At 44.4% G+C, this 21891-nt stretch overlaps 8 protein-coding genes across 8 annotated transcripts; 4 read left to right on the top strand and 4 right to left on the bottom strand.

The window, feature by feature from the left end:
* Positions 1-92: 92 nt before the first annotated feature.
* BYT42DRAFT_573689 (carbamoyl-phosphate synthase L chain, ATP binding domain-containing protein) lies at positions 93-3119 on the bottom strand. Its single transcript, XM_051568751.1, has 10 exons — positions 3002-3119; positions 2758-2848; positions 2434-2677; positions 2250-2361; positions 2010-2185; positions 1851-1940; positions 1681-1794; positions 1303-1612; positions 473-1225; positions 93-384 (listed from the first exon to the last, which is right to left on the bottom strand). The coding sequence occupies exons 2-10, from the start codon at positions 2808-2810 to the stop codon at positions 164-166; spliced, it is 2073 nt and encodes a 690-aa protein (XP_051422299.1). The 5' UTR covers positions 2811-2848; positions 3002-3119; the 3' UTR covers positions 93-163.
* A 59-nt stretch (positions 3120-3178) lies between these two features.
* Positions 3179-4957, bottom strand: BYT42DRAFT_573685 (SGS domain-containing protein). Its single transcript, XM_051568750.1, has 8 exons — positions 4780-4957; positions 4555-4680; positions 4357-4484; positions 4222-4285; positions 3935-4031; positions 3668-3857; positions 3341-3609; positions 3179-3270 (listed from the first exon to the last, which is right to left on the bottom strand). Exons 1-8 carry the CDS (start codon positions 4908-4910, stop codon positions 3259-3261), a joined length of 1017 nt encoding a protein of 338 aa, XP_051422298.1. The 5' UTR covers positions 4911-4957; the 3' UTR covers positions 3179-3258.
* Positions 4958-5301: 344 nt separating this feature from the next.
* BYT42DRAFT_499051 (SURF4 family-domain-containing protein) lies at positions 5302-6320 on the top strand (the record flags this gene model as incomplete). The annotated part of the gene is made up of 3 exons (XM_051564610.1): positions 5302-5538; positions 5642-5758; positions 5844-6320. 3 exons carry the CDS (start codon positions 5302-5304, stop codon positions 6318-6320), a joined length of 831 nt encoding a protein of 276 aa, XP_051422297.1.
* Positions 6321-6521: 201 nt separating this feature from the next.
* Positions 6522-9263, bottom strand: BYT42DRAFT_546884 (calcium-activated chloride channel-domain-containing protein; the record flags this gene model as incomplete). The annotated part of the gene is made up of 8 exons (XM_051565915.1): positions 6522-6945; positions 7035-7147; positions 7211-7588; positions 7663-7836; positions 7902-8336; positions 8402-8482; positions 8542-8755; positions 8836-9263. The coding sequence occupies 8 exons, from the start codon at positions 9261-9263 to the stop codon at positions 6522-6524; spliced, it is 2247 nt and encodes a 748-aa protein (XP_051422296.1).
* Positions 9264-10530: 1267 nt separating this feature from the next.
* BYT42DRAFT_573681 (uncharacterized protein) lies at positions 10531-12379 on the top strand. Its single transcript, XM_051568749.1, has 3 exons — positions 10531-10798; positions 10872-11039; positions 11139-12379. Exons 1-3 carry the CDS (start codon positions 10699-10701, stop codon positions 12146-12148), a joined length of 1278 nt encoding a protein of 425 aa, XP_051422295.1. The 5' UTR covers positions 10531-10698; the 3' UTR covers positions 12149-12379.
* A 1041-nt stretch (positions 12380-13420) lies between these two features.
* On the bottom strand, positions 13421-15081 carry BYT42DRAFT_573673 (uncharacterized protein). Its single transcript, XM_051568748.1, has 3 exons — positions 14909-15081; positions 14622-14823; positions 13421-14548 (listed from the first exon to the last, which is right to left on the bottom strand). Exons 1-3 carry the CDS (start codon positions 14915-14917, stop codon positions 13782-13784), a joined length of 978 nt encoding a protein of 325 aa, XP_051422294.1. The 5' UTR covers positions 14918-15081; the 3' UTR covers positions 13421-13781.
* Positions 15082-17730: 2649 nt separating this feature from the next.
* On the top strand, positions 17731-19753 carry BYT42DRAFT_614947 (uncharacterized protein; the record flags this gene model as incomplete). Its single annotated transcript, XM_051571910.1, has 4 exons — positions 17731-18284; positions 18967-19059; positions 19122-19515; positions 19583-19753. 4 exons carry the CDS (start codon positions 17731-17733, stop codon positions 19751-19753), a joined length of 1212 nt encoding a protein of 403 aa, XP_051422293.1.
* A 531-nt stretch (positions 19754-20284) lies between these two features.
* Positions 20285-20774, top strand: BYT42DRAFT_614946 (uncharacterized protein; the record flags this gene model as incomplete). The annotated part of the gene is made up of 2 exons (XM_051571909.1): positions 20285-20435; positions 20611-20774. 2 exons carry the CDS (start codon positions 20285-20287, stop codon positions 20772-20774), a joined length of 315 nt encoding a protein of 104 aa, XP_051422292.1.
* Positions 20775-21891: the final 1117 nt, after the last annotated feature.

Below are 21891 nucleotides of genomic sequence, written 5' to 3'. Positions count from 1 at the left end.
AGCGACCAAAAAAAAAAAAAAAAAAAAAAAGACAAGTAGACCCACTTGAGAAACAGGAAAATCTGTCGTTCCGAGGAAAAAAAAAGGTCCACATTTAATTTAACCGTTGGCCGACCACTGTCTTATATTGAGGAAACGCAAAAGCAATAGATGGTTTTTTTTTTTATTTTTTCTCGTCATCTACTTGGCATAACAAAACTCTGGCATCCACTAACTGGTTCTCTTCGACTCTCATAGTTACCACGCCATCGTGGCGACTCAGGATCTTGACTTCCGTTTTCATGGATTCAATAGACAACAACGGTGTGTTCTTTTGGACCACCGTGCCACTGGGAGCCAGAATCTTGAGAATGCGGCATGGCATCGAAGAAGTGTAAGGCGTCACTAAAAGGAATAAATAATGTGTATACATATAAGTGCTCGGCTGACATGTGAAAAAGATAATTTCATATCGTCGTCCCGCTGGGGTTACCTCGGTCATCTTCTGTTTGAGCAGAGGCGCTCTTTAATCGGTCCTGCTTGAGAAATTCGATTTGGTATCCTTTGATAAAATCATGGACAAAAATGGACTTTTCGTTCACATCGTGCACCTGTTCAGCAAGATAAAACAGTTTCTGATGGCCATTGATGCTGCAGCGAAGCAGGCCCTTGCAGCCCATGATACCCTTGGGGCCAGGCGTTTCTTTTCCGAAATCGGTGTCGTAAAGGACAGCCGACAGCGGCAAGTCGGCTTCAGAGGTAGCATCCTTGTTAAATAGCGTGACACCACACTGAAATGCATGCTTGCGTGTGTCGCGGTTGACTTGCAGATGATGATCGTATTTAATTTCCACTTCGTCAGTATGGTTCACAAGGAACCGAGTATGAGCCGGTTTCCATTTGACGTTGCGCCAGTTGGGAGCGATATTGCGCAAATGGACTTGCTGCGATTTGCGAATCGACCAATCAAATAGCATGGCGGCGATCACTTTGTCCTGGACTTCCTCAAGACGCAATGGGTGGAATAAGCGCTCTTTTTCCATATTGATAAAATTGGTGTCAAAAGTGCCCGATTGGAATCGCGGATTGTTCATGATGCTGATAAGGAATTTCTGGTTCGTGGTAAGACCTAAAATGACCGTACGAGCCAACACCGAGGCCATCAGTTGCACCGCCTCACGACGTGTGGGTGCATGAACAATGACTTTGGCAATCATCGAGTCGTAAAATACAGAAATCTCGGAGCCTATAGGATATCGATATGGGGGTTTCTTCTTATTAGAGTTGGCGCTTGCAATCATTCCTGGATCTAGTGCGGCTTACCATCTTCTACGCCAGTATCATAACGAACTCCTGCCATCGAATGAGTGGCATTGGCTGGGCTCCATTTGTAGATGGTGCCGGTGCGTGGAGCAAAGTCGTTGTCAGGATCCTCGGCACACAATCGAACCTCGATAGCATGACCCCTGAAGGTCAAGTTCTCCAGTACACCGAGTTCTTTCAAGTTGACTCCTTGAGCCACAAGAATTTGCAGTTCCACGAGATCCAGGCCGGAAATAGCCTCAGTAATAGGGTGCTCCACTTGCAATCGTGTATTGAGTTCAAGAAAGTAAAACTTTCTGGTTCTTTCATCCTAATTTATTATCAGCGACAGGACAAGGAAAAAATAATATGTAGCCTGCTGAGGCCATGTCGTCCTACCAAGATAAATTCGGCTGTTCCCGCTCCTCGATAACCGAGCTTGCGACCTAATTCGACGGCGGCCGATGTCATGGCTTTCCTTAGTGGCTCATCCACAGCAGGTGAAGGCGTTTCCTAGCAACACCACCTCAGCAATAATCCTCACTTCTGGGTTATTTGATCTATTTTACCTCGACCACTTTCTGATGTCTACGTTGAATAGAACAATCGCGCTCATTGATGTGGTAAACGTTGCCGTGCACATCGCCAAAAATTTGAATCTACAAGTGTGCGCGAGAAGCAGCTAATGAATCAGTGAAAAAACAGGAAAAAAGACGTAATCTGTTTACCTCTACGTGACGGATGCTTTCAAAATATTTTTCAATCAAGAGTTTATCGGAGCCAAAGGCACGAAGTGATTCGCCTTTGGCCGCTTCAATCTCATCGCGTAGTTTACTTGGATCATACACGGTACGCATGCCTTTGCCACCTCCACCAGCGGAGGCCTTTAAAAGCACGGGAAACTCTAAAACCGACATCAAGGTCAGCGTGGCCCTTTTTTGGTTGAGTGTGTCCACATTTTTTGTTACCAATGCGGTTCGCTTCTCGCTCCAATGTGTCGACGCTCTGATCTTCACCGTTGTAGCCGGGGATCAGTGGGATGGATGGTGCATGAGCCTTGATAAATACTTTGGCAGCGATCTACGAAGTCGAGTAATGAAAAAAGGATAAATCAATGATCGACAGGCGATGCCGGTTTAATTTGATACGCACTTTATCGCCAATGGCACGAATGGATTCCGGGGTAGGGCCGATAAAGTTGATGCCTTGATCAATCACGCGTTGTGCGAAATCGGCATTCTCGGATAAGAATCCGTATCCAGGATGCAAAGCGTCGGCGCCCGACCGTAGGGCGACGGCAATAAGTTTTTCGCCATCCAGGTACGACTGCGCCGCTACCGACGGTCCAATATGATACGCTTCATCGGCAAGCCTTACGAAGGGTGCATATTCATCACTAACGCAAGAAATAAAAAGATTTAAGTATACAAGAAGACACGGTTGTTCACTGGTATGCATGTGAGTATCGAGAGGTACCTGTCCGAATATACGGCCACTGTCGCGATACCAAGACGACGACAGGTACGCATAACCCGGCAAGCGATTTCACCGCGATTAGCAACAAGCACTTTCTTGATCATTATGGGCGCCATGGTCAATTGCAGCAATGAAAACGACGGGGTAAAAACGATAAAACCAAAGATAAAAGATAGGAGAAAAAAAGGTCCAACAACCAAGTAAGAAAAACCAAAAGTGAAAGGGAAAAAGAGAGACGACTTACGTTGAGATAATTGGGGTGTGAGAATTCGTCTTTAACGCTGCGATGGATTTCCTTTTTCACTCTATTGCTTATGACAGTTTGGATGCTGAGTGTGTGAGATCCTCAAACCCCACTCACGGAGTTTTACACCAGCATATGAAAATTAAGTGCCTAATTTTTTTTTTTTTTTTTTTTTGGATCTGCACCAAACCATTATCACTTTATTGCCATACAGATTGAATCCAGTCTTTTTTTTTATTTTTCGTATTCACGCATCCTCAAGAGTCATACTATATATATTGAGTTGTTATTCGTCAGACACATGCACTTGTAAATGGATTTCTGAGGGAAAACTTTTACCTTTTTGGCAATCATGCCTTCAGGTGGTCTTGTTTCCACCTTTTTGCTACCAACTTCGGACCAGTTGGTGGAAAGACACGTTCCGTTGCTCTCAACAAAACTTTTCATCATGGCCCGTTTGGTGTCATCGTCGGCATTACTGTAAATCTGTTGGAAGAGCGCGTTCAAAGCCGCTTCGCCTTCCGGTTTATCCTGATCATTGTCAATCTCCTTTACAAGTTTATCCCAGTTCTTGGGTTGCCGTGCTTTGGTCGTCTCGCTCGATGCCACTATGTCGACATAAGTTAATCGGTCCTCTATGCAAACGTTACACTTGATTGGACTTACTAGGTTGACCTTGTCCGTCATTTCCTTCAAGGGCTCCCCACATGATGCCATCCATTTTCTTTTTCAGTCTGATCTCTACTTTGGTGGATAGGATCTTGAAAGAGGAATCTTTGGGAACGATTTCATGTGCCAACGGATCGAGTTCAAGCGAGAATTCTCCTCCCGTAGGCATTCTAATAACCACCGATAACTGAATGATTAAAGGATGGGGTAAGTCTCAAACACCCATTTTTTTTTCATTTTCATATGCAATCATATATGTCTTACAGATTGATCATAAAACTCGACTTGCACAGCGTCTTGTTGAAGGTTCTTGATGAAAATTTCCACGGTTACATTTTTTTCATTTTGGAACCATTCATGTCTATCCAATAAATGAGCGGTATGATCACAATGTCAATTCACATGGTTTTTTTTTATCACGCAACCCCTCGCCACCCTCCTCCCCCTCTTTTTTTTTTTTTTCGTCGAGCCTCAGAGGCCTTATTTTTCTTATCCACCCCTTGACCGTTGACCCCTGTTTCCTGTATTTCATTTTCATGCTGTTTTGTTACCTTGCGCGAATGGATGGCGGAGTTGCGGTAGACGATGGCTGCAATGGAACAATGGGAGGCGTTACTGAATCCCAAGCCGTACAGTTAATCATACATGAACACAAATAACGGATTAAGATGATGTATAATATATACCTTGGGGAATCTTTTCTTGGTTTTTACGAATCCAAGTGACGAGCGTTTTTTCTGCAGGATTGAGTTCTTTCGAGTTTTCAAGATGACGTTGTGCTTCAGCGTATCGGCCCAGTCGATGCAAGACAATGCTATCGTGTATCAAAAGTGCCAAATGTTATTTTCTTGGAACTCCATCCACAGTTATGCATAAAAACGTACCCTTGCTGCAAGTGCGCTCTGGCAAGAAGACTTCGAGCACCTTGGTTCGTTTCCAACAGCGTCAATGCTTTGGAAGCATCACTGAGAGCATGATCAAGTTGGTTCAATTTCTGATAGACGACACACCTGGTATAAAGGAAAAAGACGTTTGAGTTGGAAAGAAACGAAGACGGAGGTCGTGACGATGGAATGAAGAAGGGAAAAAAAAGGGAATCCGCGCGTTACCGTCTTAGTAAAAAGTCGGCGTTGGTGGGTTCCAATTCAATGGCCTCACCGAACAGTTGCAACGCTTCGTCGTAATCGTCGTCAAAAAAGGCATCGTTGGCCTTGGCATAGATCTCGGCCGCAGTGGACATTGTATGGTATTGGTGTGTATGTGTGTGTGAAGAGCGAGTGAGAACCCCTTGGAAAGCGAAAGAAGCGTGTGACTGTCTCCCAAAAGGGTGCTTTCATGCGGCGAAAGAAAAACCCAGACCAAAGGAAACAGCGGAGTTGCAATGGATCCAAGGATCTGCAGGACCCACCAAAAGGGAAAACTCAGGGGCTAAATGTGGGGTGAAGAGTGTGAACTGAGGCATTCAATACATGCCTTTTAGGGCCGCCAAAGAACAAACAATAAGAAATGATTCAACTCCGAAAAAGGATCGTCATTCATAAAAAGCAAAACATGTATTCATGCCATGGCCATGCCCATTTTCACCGTTTCTTTCTCTTCTTCTTCTTCTTTTCTTATCTTTGTCTCACACCATGGTGTTTGATCACAGTATACGTTCTACCAGTGAACATTTTGAAGATATTATTGACACCCTGGGAAGACCTGTACGGCCTTATCTACCCGTCGTCAGCCGTTTCCTCATTGTCGCCACTTTTTATGAAGATGCTCTTCGAATTCTGGTGCAATGGAAATATCAATGTATTTATCTCGAGAATTCACGCCACTTTCCAAGGTTCTTGGCTCAAGCATTCTTGGCACTCAATGTTGTGGTATGTAATAAAAAATTACTATCAAGTCACTAGGAGACCGGTAGTGACAAGTTGAGATGGATGCTGTGGGTGGCCCGCGTATTAACGTTTGTGTGTTTCCAAGGCCATGTGTATCGCTTCAACCTCGATCATTGGTAAAAAATGGGTGGGATCAAGCACCTGTGTCTTGACGTCCGTGATTGTAGCCCAGGCATTGGCCTATGGTCTTGTTTTTGATATGGTAGGCATCCCAACCAAGGTTGAAGGTAACTGCCACTGGATATCAGTATTGAAAATGCCGTTTCCGTTTGTTCTACGTGCGTTAGGCTTTCTTCATTCGTAATTTGTCAGTCACTGGTGGACTGCTCATGTGTTTGTCAGAGTCCTTGCTTCGTCGACGATCCAAGAATGTGTTTGCGGCCTTGCCTCAGTTATCCGAAAGTGAACGTCACAAATACTTTCAGCTCGCTGGGCGAATCATGCTGGTCCTGCTGTTCCTCGCATTCGTCATCAACGGTGAATGGAGTCTCCTGCGTGGTGCTGCATCGCTCATCAGTCTGGCAGCGTGTTTGATGATTATTGTGGGATTCCGCGCCAAATGGTCCGCTACTTTGCTTGTCACCTGTTTATGCGTCATGAATGTACTCGTCAACAATTGGTGGTCCGTGCATCACTCCTACTCCACCCGTGATTTCCTCAAATACGACTTTTTCCAAACCCTCAGCATCATGGGGGGTTTCCTGCTCCTTATTTCTATTGGCCCAGGAGGTTTGAGCTACGACGAAAAGAAGAAGGAATTCTAGAAAAAGAACAATCAAGGGAAAGAACGACGGGTGATTTTCAAATCCTGAAAAGATAAAGAACCTCATCCTCTCTCCCACTCTCTCTATCTCTCCCCTATAATTTTGTATCAATCAATAATAAGTATCCACTAACATAAATAAGCCATTTGATATCATTTGTTGAGAAAAACAAATTGCACCAAATTTACACAAAGGGTTGGGCTAGGATGTTTTAAAGGTATCTGCCACCAACTGGACGGCTTGAAGCTGCGAGTCGGTGGGTTCGTTGGACCACAGCCGTGATGCAAGACCATGGTTCAAAAAGGATTGAGGGGTGCGCTTGGTGAGTATAGGCTGGTCTCTCTTCATGAATCGTTCCAACCATAGTTTCTTTACTTTGAAATCCTCCTTCTTCACCACCAGATCGGACCAACTAGGAATTTGACTCAAGGCAGCACGAACTACGAGTCGAATACCAACGTAGATATGTTCCGACACGAGAACGGTCAGCAACGTGAAAATAGGTGTATAGGACGAGTGAAGGTCAGTGGAAGGATGGAACATGTAACCAAAGGAAGCCATGGTCACGGACGACAGCCATGCCAACGTCTCAAGATTGCCCACCCAAGCACCCGCGTTTTCTGCCCTGTAGGGAATAGGTCGTCTACAAAAAATATTTCCCCAAATGTTATGATGTTTGTGATGACATGATACTTCTCGATGGTATGAACTTACCTGGTGTATCGACACACTTTGATGGCGTCTCCTCGAAGTTCGATCCAGTTATTTACAAGACAGCACAGCGCCGTGAGCGGCCAGACAGTGGAGAACATGCTTACATAGCCAAACTAAAACGCATCATCATGAGAACCTGCTACCATTGAGACATGTATCTAAAGATATCGCTTTACCTGAATCACCATTTCAACATAGTCTGAATACACATTGTAATCGTCAAGCGACACTTGTCTGTATATTGTTTTCATCAAGCGGGCTTCTTCGGGATCGGTCGGCTGCTTCGTGGAAACAAGGGGCGACGTCTGATCGTCTGGTTCTTTGTCGAGCACTTTGTCCGTCAATTTGGTGGCTTTTGGCATCCACTTGCGCATCAGATATGGCACGACCATTTCCGTCAGGAACCCAATGACCTGGCCAGTCATGATAAAGTAAATCAGTTGATCACGTAATCGTTGAAAGTCGACCTTTTTATGCTCATGGCTGATATTGAATTCGGTAAGGTACGGTAGAACATGATCGCCAAACGGAATATAAATCCAGGCAGTAATAAACTAATCACCGCGTCTTAAGTATCAAAAAATGCCAATCACGCAACTTTTAATTCTTTCTGCAAAAATGTACTTACCAGCGACAAGTAGCTCACGAGAAAATTGGCGACAAAAATTTTCTGCGTGTAGTGATACTCCCACGAAGTTTCGGTTTTGTGCATTTCCCAGTTATTCAACAGTCGCACCCATTTGCTGTAGATACCAGACATGAACGGGATCAATAAAACGTAGCCTATCGTGGGTGCGTAGTGCTGCGAAGTATGTCAGTTCATAAAATAGTCCCAAAAGCTCTGTCTATCCGCAGTCTAGATTTTACCAGATATTGCTTGAGTGGTCCATTGTAGTATTCATGCAGAAACAGCTGAATGATGAAAACGAGGGCTACAATGAAGCTGAGAACGATGGCGCCCATGCTGACCCCGGGAAACGTGAGAGTACGACGCACAAAGATTTTCCAGGTTGGACAATACGGCATTTCTTCACCCGTCACTTCATCTCGCACGGTCCGATCGCCTTTAAAATCAAGACGCCGTTTTTCATATTTTGAACAATTGCGGACGCCCCACGACACCGCCAACTGTTGCTCTTTTCGCTTCCACATTTCAATGTACAAAACGCTCCACACCAGCATGCATAACGAGTACCAGCCGCTCAACGTGTTGCTGTGGGTGAGATATACTAACCCGCCAAGCACCGTGGGCACTGTAAGCCACATCATATAATTTTGTAGGAACGCGAAATAAAAGGCAATCTGCGAAACAGCAGTGAATATAAATCCGGAATGTCCCATGAATGCCGTTTTGTTCCAACCCGTACCTTTTCGCCAAACTGATTACGAATCTGGTTCAGATCATCGTGGTTGATATACCATTTCTTGGTCCATAAATGGATCCAATGCTATTCAATGCGTTAGTTGCTTCTGCACAATCACCAAGGGATCGCTCGATAAACGTTACCTTGTTAAAGTCATCGTCGTGAAGGGTCATGATGCTTTGGACATAATTATCCAACATGGGCGAGATATTTGCTCCACCTTCGGATTCCGGTCCGGTTAAAATGTCATAGATAATCCGTAACCTTTCCCCTTCGGTGAGTTCTTGCGGTTGTGCTTGGCTATCTTCCTCACTTTCCACCTCGTTCACGCGGATACCCAATAAAATATCTCGGACTCTGAACATCAAAACGGGGAAACGGTTTTAGTATGAGTATGCATAAGCTGGCATTAAAAAAAAGGGAAATAATCAATGTACCGCTCCCGACGACACGCTTCTTCCAGAGAATCCACGGGACAGCTCACCAGGATGAGAAGCTGGCCTTTGATCTGCCCAGGCCGAACCTGGAAACGGAGATTGACTTTGGTCAACTTGCTTGTCAGTGACTGCAAAGCTTGAGTGACCTTGGTTTCCAGTTGTTCGCGGGATTGTCCCTCGGCTGGCTTGGTAGGGAAATGGAATACAATAACATAGTCAATGCCCGCATTCTTGGCTGTAGTGGTGGTCTTGGCCCGATCGGGTTTGACGGACGACGAAGCATCGTCATTGTACAACGGCGTGTTGTGCAGTTTGTCGAGATTCTCGACATTGGGCGTCGAGACCACCGCCGCAGTAGGAAACTTGTGAGAAAATGTTTTTATTTCTTGGGATATGGTGTTGATATCCGCTGCTCGTTCGCTTGCCATTGCTAAGACTGGTCGTGCTAAACTACAAAAAGCGAAACAAACATGCAAGCCCGGCCACCCGAATTGGAACCCATTGTCTTGGCGATCAAAAACCCGCCAGTCACACAATTGTGTCACTGTGATGACAATCCCTTGGTGCAGCGAAGGGTGGAGCGAATGGTAGCGAAATTCCCGTTTGGGCTTAGCCCCACTGATCTCAGTAAGTGATAGTGTGTATCACACGAAAAAAAGGAATCTATTCGATACATCCAGCGAACAAGTCAAGGCGCTTTGTCCCGTGAAAACAGTGGGGATTTCAGTGAGCGGTCTTGGCTGCATGCGCATTGCATTTTCACCCATGATGTGCATGGGTCCTCTTTTATATGCCAAAAAATAAAAAAGATCAAAAACATAGGAAGCGAAGTGCAAAAGAAGGAACGCACAGTGCCCGTCTCGGTCGGCATAGAATATCTAGGATAGAACCATGGTATGGTTGAAATATTTTACGCGTAAACATGCGAATGCATGCACCATGCTTTTACAACGCAAGAGAAATAACAGAATAACAGCCGCATGAAACAAGGGTTTATATACGCAGCGATCTACCATGATGCGTTCTATCTTCAATGTGGAATAGTCATTGGAGTTCACGGGAAATACGCGCGCTAATCATAACGGTCTCTGAGCGATTCTCTTATGTCGTCAGTGACGTGCCATTCAGGTAATTGCAATTAACGGTCTCAATCACGAGAGGTGATCTTCGGCAGATGACCTAAAAAAATAAGATTGTTTTTATTTCCAACAAACCATCCTATCCCAATCCCTTATCTGCGCTGATTCAGTAGTGCGATCGGTTCCCTTGAATGTGTTTTTCTTTTAGCACGAGTTTTATTTTTAAAAAGATGTTTGTTTCGAGTGATGGTTAATTATAGGTACTTGAGGCATCTGCAAAACATGGCAACGCCTGCATATATCAGGGTGCCAGCATGTACGGTGCCTATCAGAATGAAAATGATGAAAGCTAGGCGTAGCCTAATAAAGCATCGAGGAGAGCGGATTTTCCATGAAGAGTTTACATTGATTGGTAGAATAAAAGGGTTAAACTTTGGCGCTTCCCTTTCTCGCATATCCAAACTGGGCCTTCTCACATAACCAAACTCGGTAATTCTTTATTGCCATAGAATAAAAAGTAAACTTGAACCGCTGTTTATTTTTCACTTTTTACTACTCCCTGATCTCAAGGGGTAGACATGCGGAAAACTTATTCTCTTTATATATATTTTCTTCTTGTTTTCCCAATTTCGTTTTTATTTCATTTTCCCTTTATTTTTTATTTTTTATTTTTTATTCTCTTTATTCTAATCCATTCATTGATCCTTTGTTGGGATCCTTTGTACCAGTAAGTTGATGTTTGAATGCTCTCGCCTTGCATGTTTTAACCGATTTGTGAACAGCCATGTATTATTCTTTTCGCTTTGCTGCTGAGGTAACCCGTTTATGTATGGAAGAGATCCGATGTCGAGGTTTACAGGAACGCAAGATTCTGAGAAAGACTCGTAAATATTTGACCAATCCCGTACACAGCATATTCAACGCAGACGCACTCACATAAGCGATTCCATTATATAGTGCCGGATAGTATACTTTGTACCAGAGTGTTTGGCCAGCGAACTTGCACGCAGCAAGATCTTGCCCACATCAGTATCCATTCCGTGGCTACCCTCATGCAAGACATCCTTTGGAGTTGTCAGGATCGCATTCTGTCGAAAAAGATTTGGCGATACATTAATTACGAAAGTAAGCGTCTCATTGACAACCTATTTTTCTCGTTTCGGCATCATGGTATTAATTACTTTAAATTGCTTTTTTCTTTTTTTTTTTTGCCATCTTTGGCAGCTTGCACGTTGTCGAGCTTGATGGCACTGTTAACGACCCAGGCCGAGCAATTGTTGATGGATATTCTCGATTTCTTGGTGGAAGTTATGCAACACAAAATGGTCAATAGGATGGATGCCTATCATTTGGGAGAAGCCATGGGCAAAGTGACGCTGGGCCCTTACAACTGCGATCAAATTATTGCCGAAAAAGCCAATCATCTATTAACGCGCATGATCATTGAACATTCTAAAATGCGGTACCAACTGCGGAAGAAAAAACCGCAGTTGCCAGTCCCACGGGGACTTCATCGCATCGATTCCGGATTTGCATCCACTCACTTTCGATACAGAGAGTACCGACCCATGACCAAATCCGAAGCGACACATGCAAAGGCTAAATCGTATGATCGGTTGATTCATAAGGTGCGCCAATCCGCCAGTGACTGGAGTACCAACGTGGACGGACTTTATGCTCTTTTGGAGGACGAGTACAATCTAGCGCCTGAACCTCCTGAAAAACCGTGGATCTCCATTTTCTCCACGGAGATGCCGACCAAGAACGATATGGCGGCTTCCCCACTTTTATACCGTATCTTGGTCGAAGCGTGTAAACCCAAGGAAACGGTGCCTGACGATCCGTTTGCTCGATCGTATTTATTCTCCACACACATAGACACAGTTGAGGCTGGCCTCAAAAGAGCATTTAGTGAATTCAGGATCCAGCATACCTTGTCGTCTCCTCCATCTGAAAAACCGGCCAGCCCTTTGCAAAAAATCAACCACTCCATCTCCCATCTCAAATTGAATCTCCGAAGGCATCGGTCGCGGCAGGACTTGCTGGATGAAAGTGGTGACGACGACAGCGACTCCGAGTCGGACGACACCCAGGTCGCGCACGATGATGTCAAGCCAGGCTACAAACCACACTCGGTCAAGGGCATGGTCAAGCGAATGATGAAATTCAGCGGAACTATCGCACCTGGCGCCGTCAAAAAGGATGGTTCAGAGCATAAAATGCTGCATGTGTAATGCCGATCCACCGCTAGATACAAAGTTTTTTTTTATCCCCTTCCCCATCCTTGCCTGTTTCATTGCTTTCTAATTTATGTGTTCTGTTTTTTTTCTTACCGTGAGAAGCGAATAAAGACGAAAAAAAAAAAGAAGGCCATCATCGGGTTCGGATGTAAAAAGTCCGCCTATCAGTTATAGTGAGGATATAAAGACCAAGTGGAGACGCACAGACCGCCCTTGCCACGCGTGGTGGCCAGAGGTTTAAAGATCGCTTTTCATTTTATGGCTGGTCACTATTTTATCAACTATTTCATGACCCATCCGAAACCATGGTGACTAGGGCTTGGTCGTACCCTATTCCCCTCCCCCACACAGGACCCCCAAAACCCGCTCATTTTTTTTTCTCAAGTAATAGCCATTCCCGTCCAATCATGTCTCGGCTTCCACGGCACTCGGAAAACGAGTCTTATCTTGCCATTTCTGGTTACCGTTACGCAAGGCGCACAGGCAAAGCATACACAAAAAAAAAGCCCATCATGTTGCATGCAATCGCCGCTCCAATGTGATTCTATTTTCCTCGATTATTCTAGAGCAAACGGTAAGGCAAAGAGGTTACGTTATTCACACGGTAAGACTGGCCGTTTCTGAATGGTCTAGTTCAGGTAGACAAGCGCGGGGACCTACATGTCATTGGTCAACGCTTATAATAATATTTTAGGCTATCCGATTACACCATGGCTATCGGCCACAAATAGGAAAGGATCATGGGAACATTTTGAGAAAACTCTATCATAGCCATCGGTTCGCGTCGTTGGGAAAAAATTGTTGTTGTATTTGTATACACGCCATAAAAAATGGAATGGCTGCCATTGGCCATAAACATCCATTTTTAAATCGATCCTGAGGCGATATTCGTACTAAGAGTGCGTGACAGTGTAACCTTCAATTAGGATCGAGACAAGACACGTTCACCTTTGCTTAAAATCGACAGCCACTTACTTTTCCAAGCAATGTTTCCCCTGTGATCCTACTTGGAATCTCGAAAAACCAAATAGTATGACATAAACAATAAACATTTGACTCTCTGTTTTCCACAACCTAATTCACCTCAACAAAAAGATTGGCACCAGATAAGTGGTTTCTTTTTTCTTATTTATTTTAACTTTTTGCATGTTCAATGACATAGGCAACCACGGTTTCTATTACTAAACAAAAAAAAAAAAGAGGCGGTCAATAGAAAAAAATGGAGATGGGTGAACAATGAAAATATGTAGCTGTTCGAAAAAAGGGCGGTGCACAATGCGGGGGGTGGAGAGAACAGTGAAAGAGTTAAGGGAAAAGGTGCATAAACAAGTTTTTTTTTTTTTTTTTTTTGTTTCTTTCAAGAATCACCGTGATTGAAACGAAAGTAGAAAACAAAAACATTACCAAAAATTCATTACAGAGCAATCATAAATATCGGAAAAAAAGTTGCATAATAAGTTAGTAGAAAGATAGAATAATCATCAGAGCTTATGGAAGATGAACGGAATAAGGATCTTTTTCACAGATTTCAAGTGTAGGCAATTTCGTTCGTCGGAAAGTCCAGCGGTTAGCGTGTTCATGATAGGTTTCTGATCACCAAGGCAAAAATAGGCTTAGTTTTTGTCTATCAGCCCAGCCAAGAAAACGGTTTCTCATTTATACCTGCAAACCCTTGATGGGCATACGCGTCGAATTGCCTTCGACGTTTTTCTTCTAATGCAATCAGCTCATAGTAAGCCGATGTATCCAATGCTTGGCGCTGGTTTTCCGATTCAAGCATAGGTTGTAAGATGCGTCGTCGGGCGTTGATAAACCAGTTGCTGATTTGATTGACGGTAAGACCTGTGCGATAGGCAAGGTCCATTTTCTCTTTTTCCGTCGGATAAGGATGCTTTTTATGTTGAACCAGCCAGCGTTTAAGAAACTCAGTCACATCCTTTGGAAGGTTGCCGCGACGACGCTTCTGTTTGGCCGTCGAATCGGACGGCAGGAGGCCGCCACTGCTGTTGCTATTGTTGCTGGTGGTGGTAATACTGACAGGAGGGTCAGCGTCACTTCTGATGGACACTTTGGCGGCAGATTCGGTGATGCCGGCAGATATATCAGTGATAGATAACGGTGGCGACAATGAGAGTGTGCGACAAAATGCAGAGGGTTCGTGATGCAAATGCATGATTTTTTCTTGAGCGCTTATTTTACTATGATACAGCGGTGGCGGAGTCGAGGTTCGTGTGAGTGGTTCCAGTGGCGTAATGGTGGGCGAAGTCAACGTCGTTGACAAACTGTCGCCCGATGAAGAACTGCTATTGGTAGTCGAGCTGGTGCTAATGTCGGGTAATACGTCGCTCGTACGAAAATCATTGGAAAAATTCGCTGGGAACAGTTCTCTTAAAACTATTGGACAATCAATATATCATTAATCTCTGGCTTCCTTTTTTTTTTTTTTTTTCGCCAGAGGTAGTTTTACCTGAAGTTTTAAATGAGAAAAGGGAAGCTGTATTTTGTCGTTTCCACCACCACAACTGCGCGTTTTGTTCCAGCATTTCGGTGGTTTTTGCCCGGTGTTCGTTAATCAATCCCCGGTATTGATTGCTTTGCCATGGCAGTGTTAAGCGATTCGAAGGGTAGTCATGGAAAAGAACAAGAGGACAAAATGTACGAGTTTCTGTCTAACGAAACAAGAAGGAAAAAAGAAAGAGATAAGAAAGAATCAGTCGCTGATTAGAAACGTGTTTCCACAAGCCTCATCCTTACATGAGACATTGCCGTTGATATATATTTTGTTTAAAGCAAGAAAAAAGAAAAAGAGAAATGGAAAAACACAAATGGTAAATAAAAGAGTAGGAAAAAAGAAGCACAATGGATCCAAGCCAAGAGTCGAATTTTATAGATTCCAGAAAAAAATTAGACTACGCTAAGAAAAAAAAAAAAAAAAAAAAAAAACGAAAAAAATCACGATTCATCAGTGCACCAAGTCACGATCCCCCAGTTTGGATGGGAGATTTTTTGCCACTTGTCAAGCGTTAGTCAAGCTGCCATACCGTGCTATACCAAGTCAGCGTGGATCACGGGTTCATTAAAAAAAGGCTTATTATGCAAACTAAAAAGAAAAAGAAAGTTGCCTAAATGCGCGTTTTGTACACTGATTCGTACATCAGCTGCCATCTTAAATCCCTACTTTGTTCTCCTCCTCGTGATCATCGTTGCAGATGTGTATAACTGTACTATATTTTTCTTTTTTGGTTTTTTGATTTGGTGACAAACCTAATGTCGCTAGTTTCCAAGTGGAACGCCGTTCCTTTGACTCCGTTTGTGCGATCCGGCGCCGTCGCGGCACCCCCCATCCCCCTTCTTTTTTCCCCCTTGGCTCATTGACGACTTTCATATTAGGCATTTCCGGATACATGGGAAAGCATCGAGCATTTTGCTGCTGTACAACAGCCCATGTCCGAAGTGTTCCGCTTGAGATTCCTTCTATTTATGTTTTGGTACGCAATGAACGGGAGTAATGCATAGACGCAATTTCTTTCAGTGAGAGATCAATACAACAGTATAGAGGATTCAAAGCTTGACCGTACCGTAAAGGAAAGTACCTGTTGACGATAAATGAGAAGCACCACAACAACCACAGCACCGTTGCCGAGGCGATGTCAATAAAAAATAATTACTGTTACCCGTGCACTGACCATATGACAACCCGAGTAGAGTATTAAATTTTTTTTTCTCGTGCGTTCCTTTGACTTTCTATTTCGCCATCTGTGTTGACGCGGTCGCCAGTAATACTTTTTCTTTTTGGAAGTTGGCCAAGATACTGTAACATCGTTCAGTATACAATGAATTTATAGTTTGTCTTGAAACCGCCGATGAACTTGGGCTTATTGTTAGGTCAATGTCCGGTTACCGCTTATGTTCATGTTGTGAAAGGCTAGTTTATTGGGGAGCACAGGCACAAAAAAAAAGATTAGCCATCAATGGATTCCGCTCCCGACTCGCCTATCACACGGAAAAAAAGAGCCCTTTGACTTATTTTTTTTTCTTGTACAACCTTTTTAATCATGGTGCTTTTCCTTATTTCCCATTTACTGCGTACCCCGAAAACTAAGGGCGTGCGCTCAACAATGCTTACGCATCGTCTTTGATTTTTGGATCTTTTCCTGATGTGCATTTCCGGTAAGTAAATTCGCTCAATGATGAACACAAAATTCAAGTTGCACGAAAAATAAATTCGCCTTGATAGGAAATTAATTCGCTATTGTTGTGCTTTATCTGCCTTCATATTCTCCTGAACTCAATCAATTAAAGAATTCTGATCAGTTGTTACAGTAAATAAAAAAGTAACTTCCTGGAAAAGGATGCCTTGATGGCGAGATTCAGTGAAGCTTCTAATAGCTTGGAGCTAATTGATTTTGAAAGTTTTAATGGGCATTCTCACAAATACTTGGACAAATCTCGTAATAAGCAAGCGCTCTGAGGGAAGCTTTCAAAAGAAAAATCATATCATTCACTCGGTTTCACGCGTTTTCACGAGTCACACCACAGTACTTCCCCCCGTTTATATATATATATATCCTTGATGCAGTAGAAAGACACGCAACGAACGATTCGCACATCAGCGTCATCGTCATATGTCCATCCTCACTGCTTTGTTCTTCAAGGAGCTCATGTCACTTATTAGCGGTGACAACATTTAGGAGCAGGATTCATGTCTTGTACTTTTTTTTTTGTATCTATCATTCTCTATGGGACGTGTTGGCCTCCATACCAAAGACAGTCAAGTTGCAGACGTGTTGGCGAAAGGTAATATCAGAAAAGAAAACGAACATGGTAAAATAAGGGGGCCACCATCCACCAACCAAACAAAAATTGTGTTCAGCTAAGGACCAATCAAACTAGGATAAAGAAAGGAGGTGAGCCCACTTGGAAAAACAGTCCAGGAGAAAGAACCATTCGCTTTCACACTTTTCCAGCATTTTCTCTTCCGTGCCAAGGCGTGAATTTTCTAAAGCCAAGCTCCTTTTCAATACTTTATCTATACACATTCCGAAGAAAGACTTCTGCGACGGTCTACAGAAGGTCGATTCTGGATTGGTTACGCCGATTGGAACGCCATAGATAAAGGTACAAAGATAAACGAGATGGGTTGCGCTTCATGCATGGAAGCCAACCGAACGAAACAAGTGGTGCCATTACTCTGAACTAAGTACGCGACTTTTCGAAAGATTAACGGGAGTCAAGACACCTACTTTTGGCAGTGACCGTATATCAGTGGCGGCTACGAAAGCGACGATATAGTATATAACCACAAGTACAACCTGGAGAAAATCGCCAACAATCGCTCTTCAATGGCGTGGACGAGTTTCGGCAGCTCATTCCTTTTCCGCGGAATAGGGAACTGTTCAGTGCCACTTACGATAGGTGGTTCCTAGGTGCAAGGGCTGGCACGGTAATACATCAGGCCGCCAAAGCAGCTGGTAGAAACCCAATAGCCGACCTGGACGAAGAAGGTATCAGAAGCCTAATGACGGAAAGGAGCTGGGAAAAGAGACGACTCTGGCATACGTCAAATCGCGTCATGCATGTTTTGCGGTCATGCCTTTGTCAAGACACATAACAGTTCCCATTTTTGCAGCGTAGTCGACCAGCTGCTGACGTCCCAAGCAGATGGGCTACAGTACACTGCCGCGTACTATGTGCACGATATCGTTGTGATGCTGGAGCATGTAGACGAAGAAGCACTGCAGCTTCAACAACACGATGCAGCAGACGTCTTAAATGAGGCGAGGCACGAACGACGAAGCGACCCGTTTACTTGGGCCCTAGGGCCCATATACGCCGGGCGTGGCTCTAGCCGCCACTTTCTGCTAACTATGGCAATCGACAAGGAGATCGCAGCTGTAGCGGAAGATGACGCAGCACTTGTTGAGGATCCTCCAGCCATCATTGACCATAGAACACGGGACGCGCTGTTAGACCACTTTGAGGATCCGCACATGCGCAGCATCCCTCTGTGTGAAACCACATGTACTCATGACGATGATCCCTGCAACTACTATGTCGTTGGTATTTCTTGTCGATATGACAAGATTAGAAGAACTGATCGAGGGAAGTTCATGGAACAAGAACCCGTCCCGTACAATCGCCAGCATAAGCATTACCGAAGACAAGCAAGGTGTCATCTCAGTCAGAAAATGTATCGATTTCGATTGGCCAAATGGACGACATGGTGTACAGACTATGCAAGACGCCGTAATCCTCTCTGAAATGTCACTCGGCGATGACTGCAAATATGCATACAAAGAAGTTTTGAGTGTCGACATTCCAATCAAATCACTGATTCTGGATTCGAGCAGATGATCAACAAATGGCGAACCCTTATTGGGCAAACACGGAATGCCTTTACGATGTTTTATGATGACCGCCCTGTAAACGAGCATTCAGGGCGCCATAAATTCGGTGTGTCAAGGACCAGCCCAGTGCAAGTTCCAATCCCCGCAAATGGCAACTAGCATGCCCGAACGACAGCTCCGGCGATAAACCGACGCTAGCCTTCCGTTTGTTGCTCATGAACGATCGCTACTACTTACACTGAATGGCTCGTATTTTATAATTTTTTACCTTTTAGTTTCCTGCTTCTGTAAAATGCCTAACGCAAGTGTTTATTTCTAGTCGACTGGTTCAGCCATTCTGGGACACCCTATATTCATGTGGAGCCATTTACTTTCCGCTCCACAATCTGCAGACTTTCTGTCAAAGCCTTATGCAAAACGCCGGATCCTCCGACAACGAGGAGTCACAACACATTGTTCATGCAGACCGCTTCCTCGCAATGCCATACCTGACAAGTCCAAGCCAGTAACCGTGTGCCATCAGCATTACCAGCTGTTTCTGGAATTTTACAATGTTGCGTACGATCAGCAGTATCAACTCTGTTATACCTTGAGGCGAGGCTTGGATACATCTCTGTCAGTCCGGCTATTCAGAAGTTTGCGACCGTCACTTTACAAGGGCAACTTTATCGATGTAAAGAAGCAAAATCCAACCGAGGATTGGTGAATGCAGTTGAAGTGTATGGCAGGAAAAAGATGGTTGACATCCATCGAGAACCATTCGGTTCCCTGAAAAACACGTCCATGCGGGCTTCATTGCCCCCATCAAGATCCATACCCGGACATCTAGCCAACGATGCTCACAAACGCCGATGGAGAAAAGTTGGTGATCGGAACGCAGTCCATGAATACACTGGTGACATCTTCCTTCCGTCTAGACCAGAGATGCCTGCCTTCACTTGGCGCGAAATCGGTGGTTTAAAACTGGGAAAGCTGGACTCGCAAGCAAGCCGAATCTATGTGGATCAAGAGTGCGTAAAAAAGGCAACTGCACCGGCAAAACTCTGCAGCCACAACGAATTAACAAATTCAACACCATCAGCCATCTCCGGCAAGTGTTGTACTTTGTTTTGTACATACCTTGGGACGCCCTGCTGGACCTGTACCGCACACGTTTGTTCTTATTCGCTGGTTCGCTGCGCATCCGACCCAGACCCGACCTTATCTAAGGGCCGGCTTGAAATTTGGAACGACACATCCGTTCTTTGCATAGGGACTCGATTGTACGCGTCATTCGGTTGTTTTCGTCCGTCGCCCTTGCAAGCTTGGAGTCTTCTCGGTCGCGTCAATCACTCAAGATTGAAATCCCCTGCCAGTGGTTGATATCCACGACTCACCCCCATCCGTGTCTTCGTCGGCAGACGTTTCCCCATCGCCACCTCCAGCCACGTTCACCGCCGATCCCCCGACGTATTTGGCCTGCAACGTGGAGATGTATACTAGCACAAGCGGTTAACCCATTTCAAGAGACTTCTCGATGGGACATCTCAGCCCCAGATGGTGAGAAAATGTAAACGCTTCACTTCTCACCAACATCTTCAAAAAAGACAACGTCTTGCTGCCTCTTGTCAACGGTGGAGTACGGCGTCAACATCAAGGCTCGCAAACGTCACTGTTCGCCCCTCTCGTTGCATCTTTGAACGGCTTCGGGCATGTACCAACATATGAGGTATATTCATCATTTGGATGTGCGGCCAGCGGTTGGAAAACCATGGATCTAGAGTAAGGCTATTGGCAACTACCCATGGATCCACGCGATCGGAAGAAAAAACCGCGTTCATTGCTGACGGCTTCCTGTACCAATTTACGTGTCTGCAAGAAGAAGATGGGTTATAAACCCGATATGATTATGCAAGCTGTCCGTGAAGGAAATACGCCGTTGGAATTTGGTGCTTGTGAACGGCGGTCCAATGGGGAAAAAATACAGCTACGAGTCAAGACTTAAACTTCCCAAGACTCTCAAAGGGTGATGAACGGGCCGGCAACTTCATGAGGTTTCTGCCACTTTGTCCTGCGGTGTCGACCATTTATGGGAGGTGCAGCTGCTGCGTGTATCGCCTGTTTCCCTAGCACATGAAGTACCGCCAGCACGTCCATCGCCTGCGACGCGGCGGTATATTCAATGGCGTTTTGCGCTCCATGTCCAACAACAAGAGGAACGTCGACAGCATCGTACACGACGTGAAGGGCACGGTGATGAATCAAGCAGAAGAAGCGTGTCCAAATATTTCTGAAAGAATATGTGCTTGTCAATCAGCGCGTCGATGCAGCAGTTTTAGAGGAGCTTCCGGATGAGACGAAAAGACAATAACATGTTTTTTAAATCAATCATGCACTCAATACCGATCCATTGCAATGTAACTATAATGTCGAACGTCATCGATCACTTGCTATTTTTTTGGAAAATGGATTATGCGCTGACTTTTTCGCAGCAAAGGAATAACAACGTTAATTTCATCATCTAGCTCGATATCATCTAAATTTGGTCGCCTTGATCGATTTGACATATTTCCCTAGGCCATCATAATAAATAAAGTGAGTCCATATTGAGTTCCGTAAAAAAAAAAAAGAAACGCTCCTAAAGTTGCACACGTTGTTGTGTACGGTGGTGCAATGTTGGTGTCACGCAATCACAGTACAACCACCATTGTCCAGAACCTTGTAAAACAAGGGGCATGACAATAGTAATTTTCAATAAGCCCATATGACGTCTTTTATACCACTCTTTGCATCCCATTATTTTTAAAGAGTATAGAGCTTCATGACAGTTACTTTGATCAACCGCCGCTTTTCTTGGCTGAAGCGGACTGTCGCTTGTTGAACCTGCCTTATTGTTTTAATTTTGTCTCTTTTGAGAACAATGAACAAGTCAGACCTTGAACGAATCAAAACCCCGCGATGGACGCAAAATTTCGTCATCTGGCGTCGTTTTAGTCGAGAATGAGGGGAACCTAAAAGTCGGTCAACAAATTTATTACATTGGCTGACACCGCACAGAGGCTCTTGTAATTATGAAGAGCCTGATCAGATGAGAGAACTTTCAGTCCACGCTTTCCCCTTTTTTGAAAATCAGGAGGCGACTGGACATAGGACCTAGGTTACTCAGCTGCAAGTAACGTAAAAAGGAAACACAGATGTCGCAGCCGCAGTAAAAATAATGGTTGAGTTGTTGCTGTAAAGAAACTTACTGATCGTTATTTTTATATGCAGAAAGTTCTTGTCGTTTAGGAACTCTTTGTATAACTTTAGGCCGCAGCATGTGTTTAGAGCAGATGCAGGCAAACCAGTGGATTCTCATATGGAAGGCTATTGAAACACATAAAAAAATCCTTCAAGCATTGGCAATGGTCT

The sequence above is a fragment of the Radiomyces spectabilis genome (genome assembly GCF_025331425.1).
Source record: "Radiomyces spectabilis strain NRRL 2753 chromosome Unknown BYT42scaffold_8, whole genome shotgun sequence".
Lineage (NCBI taxonomy): Eukaryota > Fungi > Mucoromycota > Mucoromycetes > Mucorales > Radiomycetaceae > Radiomyces > Radiomyces spectabilis.
The sequence above is the reverse complement of the archived record's forward strand: the minus strand, read 5'-3'. Positions and strand labels throughout refer to the sequence as shown.

Bases quoted from the DNA above. Each gene is read 5' to 3' on its own strand.
- BYT42DRAFT_573681 (XM_051568749.1), top strand. From the start codon at position 10,699: ATGTATTATTCTTTTCGCTTTGCTGCTGAGGTAACCCGTTTATGTATG. The intron at 10,799-10,871 runs GTAAATATTTGA...TCCATTATATAG, and splicing joins CAAGATTCTGAGAAAGACTC to TGCCGGATAGTATACTTTGT. The intron at 11,040-11,138 runs GTAAGCGTCTCA...CATCTTTGGCAG, and splicing joins GCGATACATTAATTACGAAA to CTTGCACGTTGTCGAGCTTG.
- BYT42DRAFT_573689 (XM_051568751.1), bottom strand. From the start codon at position 2,810: ATGCGTACCTGTCGTCGTCTTGGTATCGCGACAGTGGCCGTATATTCG. The intron at 2,186-2,249 runs GTAACAAAAAAT...TGTCGGTTTTAG, and splicing joins GCGAGAAGCGAACCGCATTG to AGTTTCCCGTGCTTTTAAAG. The intron at 385-472 runs GTAACCCCAGCG...TATTCCTTTTAG, and splicing joins TCAAACAGAAGATGACCGAG to TGACGCCTTACACTTCTTCG.
- BYT42DRAFT_573685 (XM_051568750.1), bottom strand. From the start codon at position 4,910: ATGTCCACTGCGGCCGAGATCTATGCCAAGGCCAACGATGCCTTTTTT. The intron at 4,681-4,779 runs GTAACGCGCGGA...CCTTTATACCAG, and splicing joins GCCGACTTTTTACTAAGACG to GTGTGTCGTCTATCAGAAAT. The intron at 4,485-4,554 runs GTACGTTTTTAT...GATACACGATAG, and splicing joins AGAGCGCACTTGCAGCAAGG to CATTGTCTTGCATCGACTGG.
- BYT42DRAFT_573673 (XM_051568748.1), bottom strand. The intron at 14,549-14,621 runs GTAAAACTACCT...ATTGTCCAATAG, and splicing joins TTTCTCATTTAAAACTTCAG to TTTTAAGAGAACTGTTCCCA.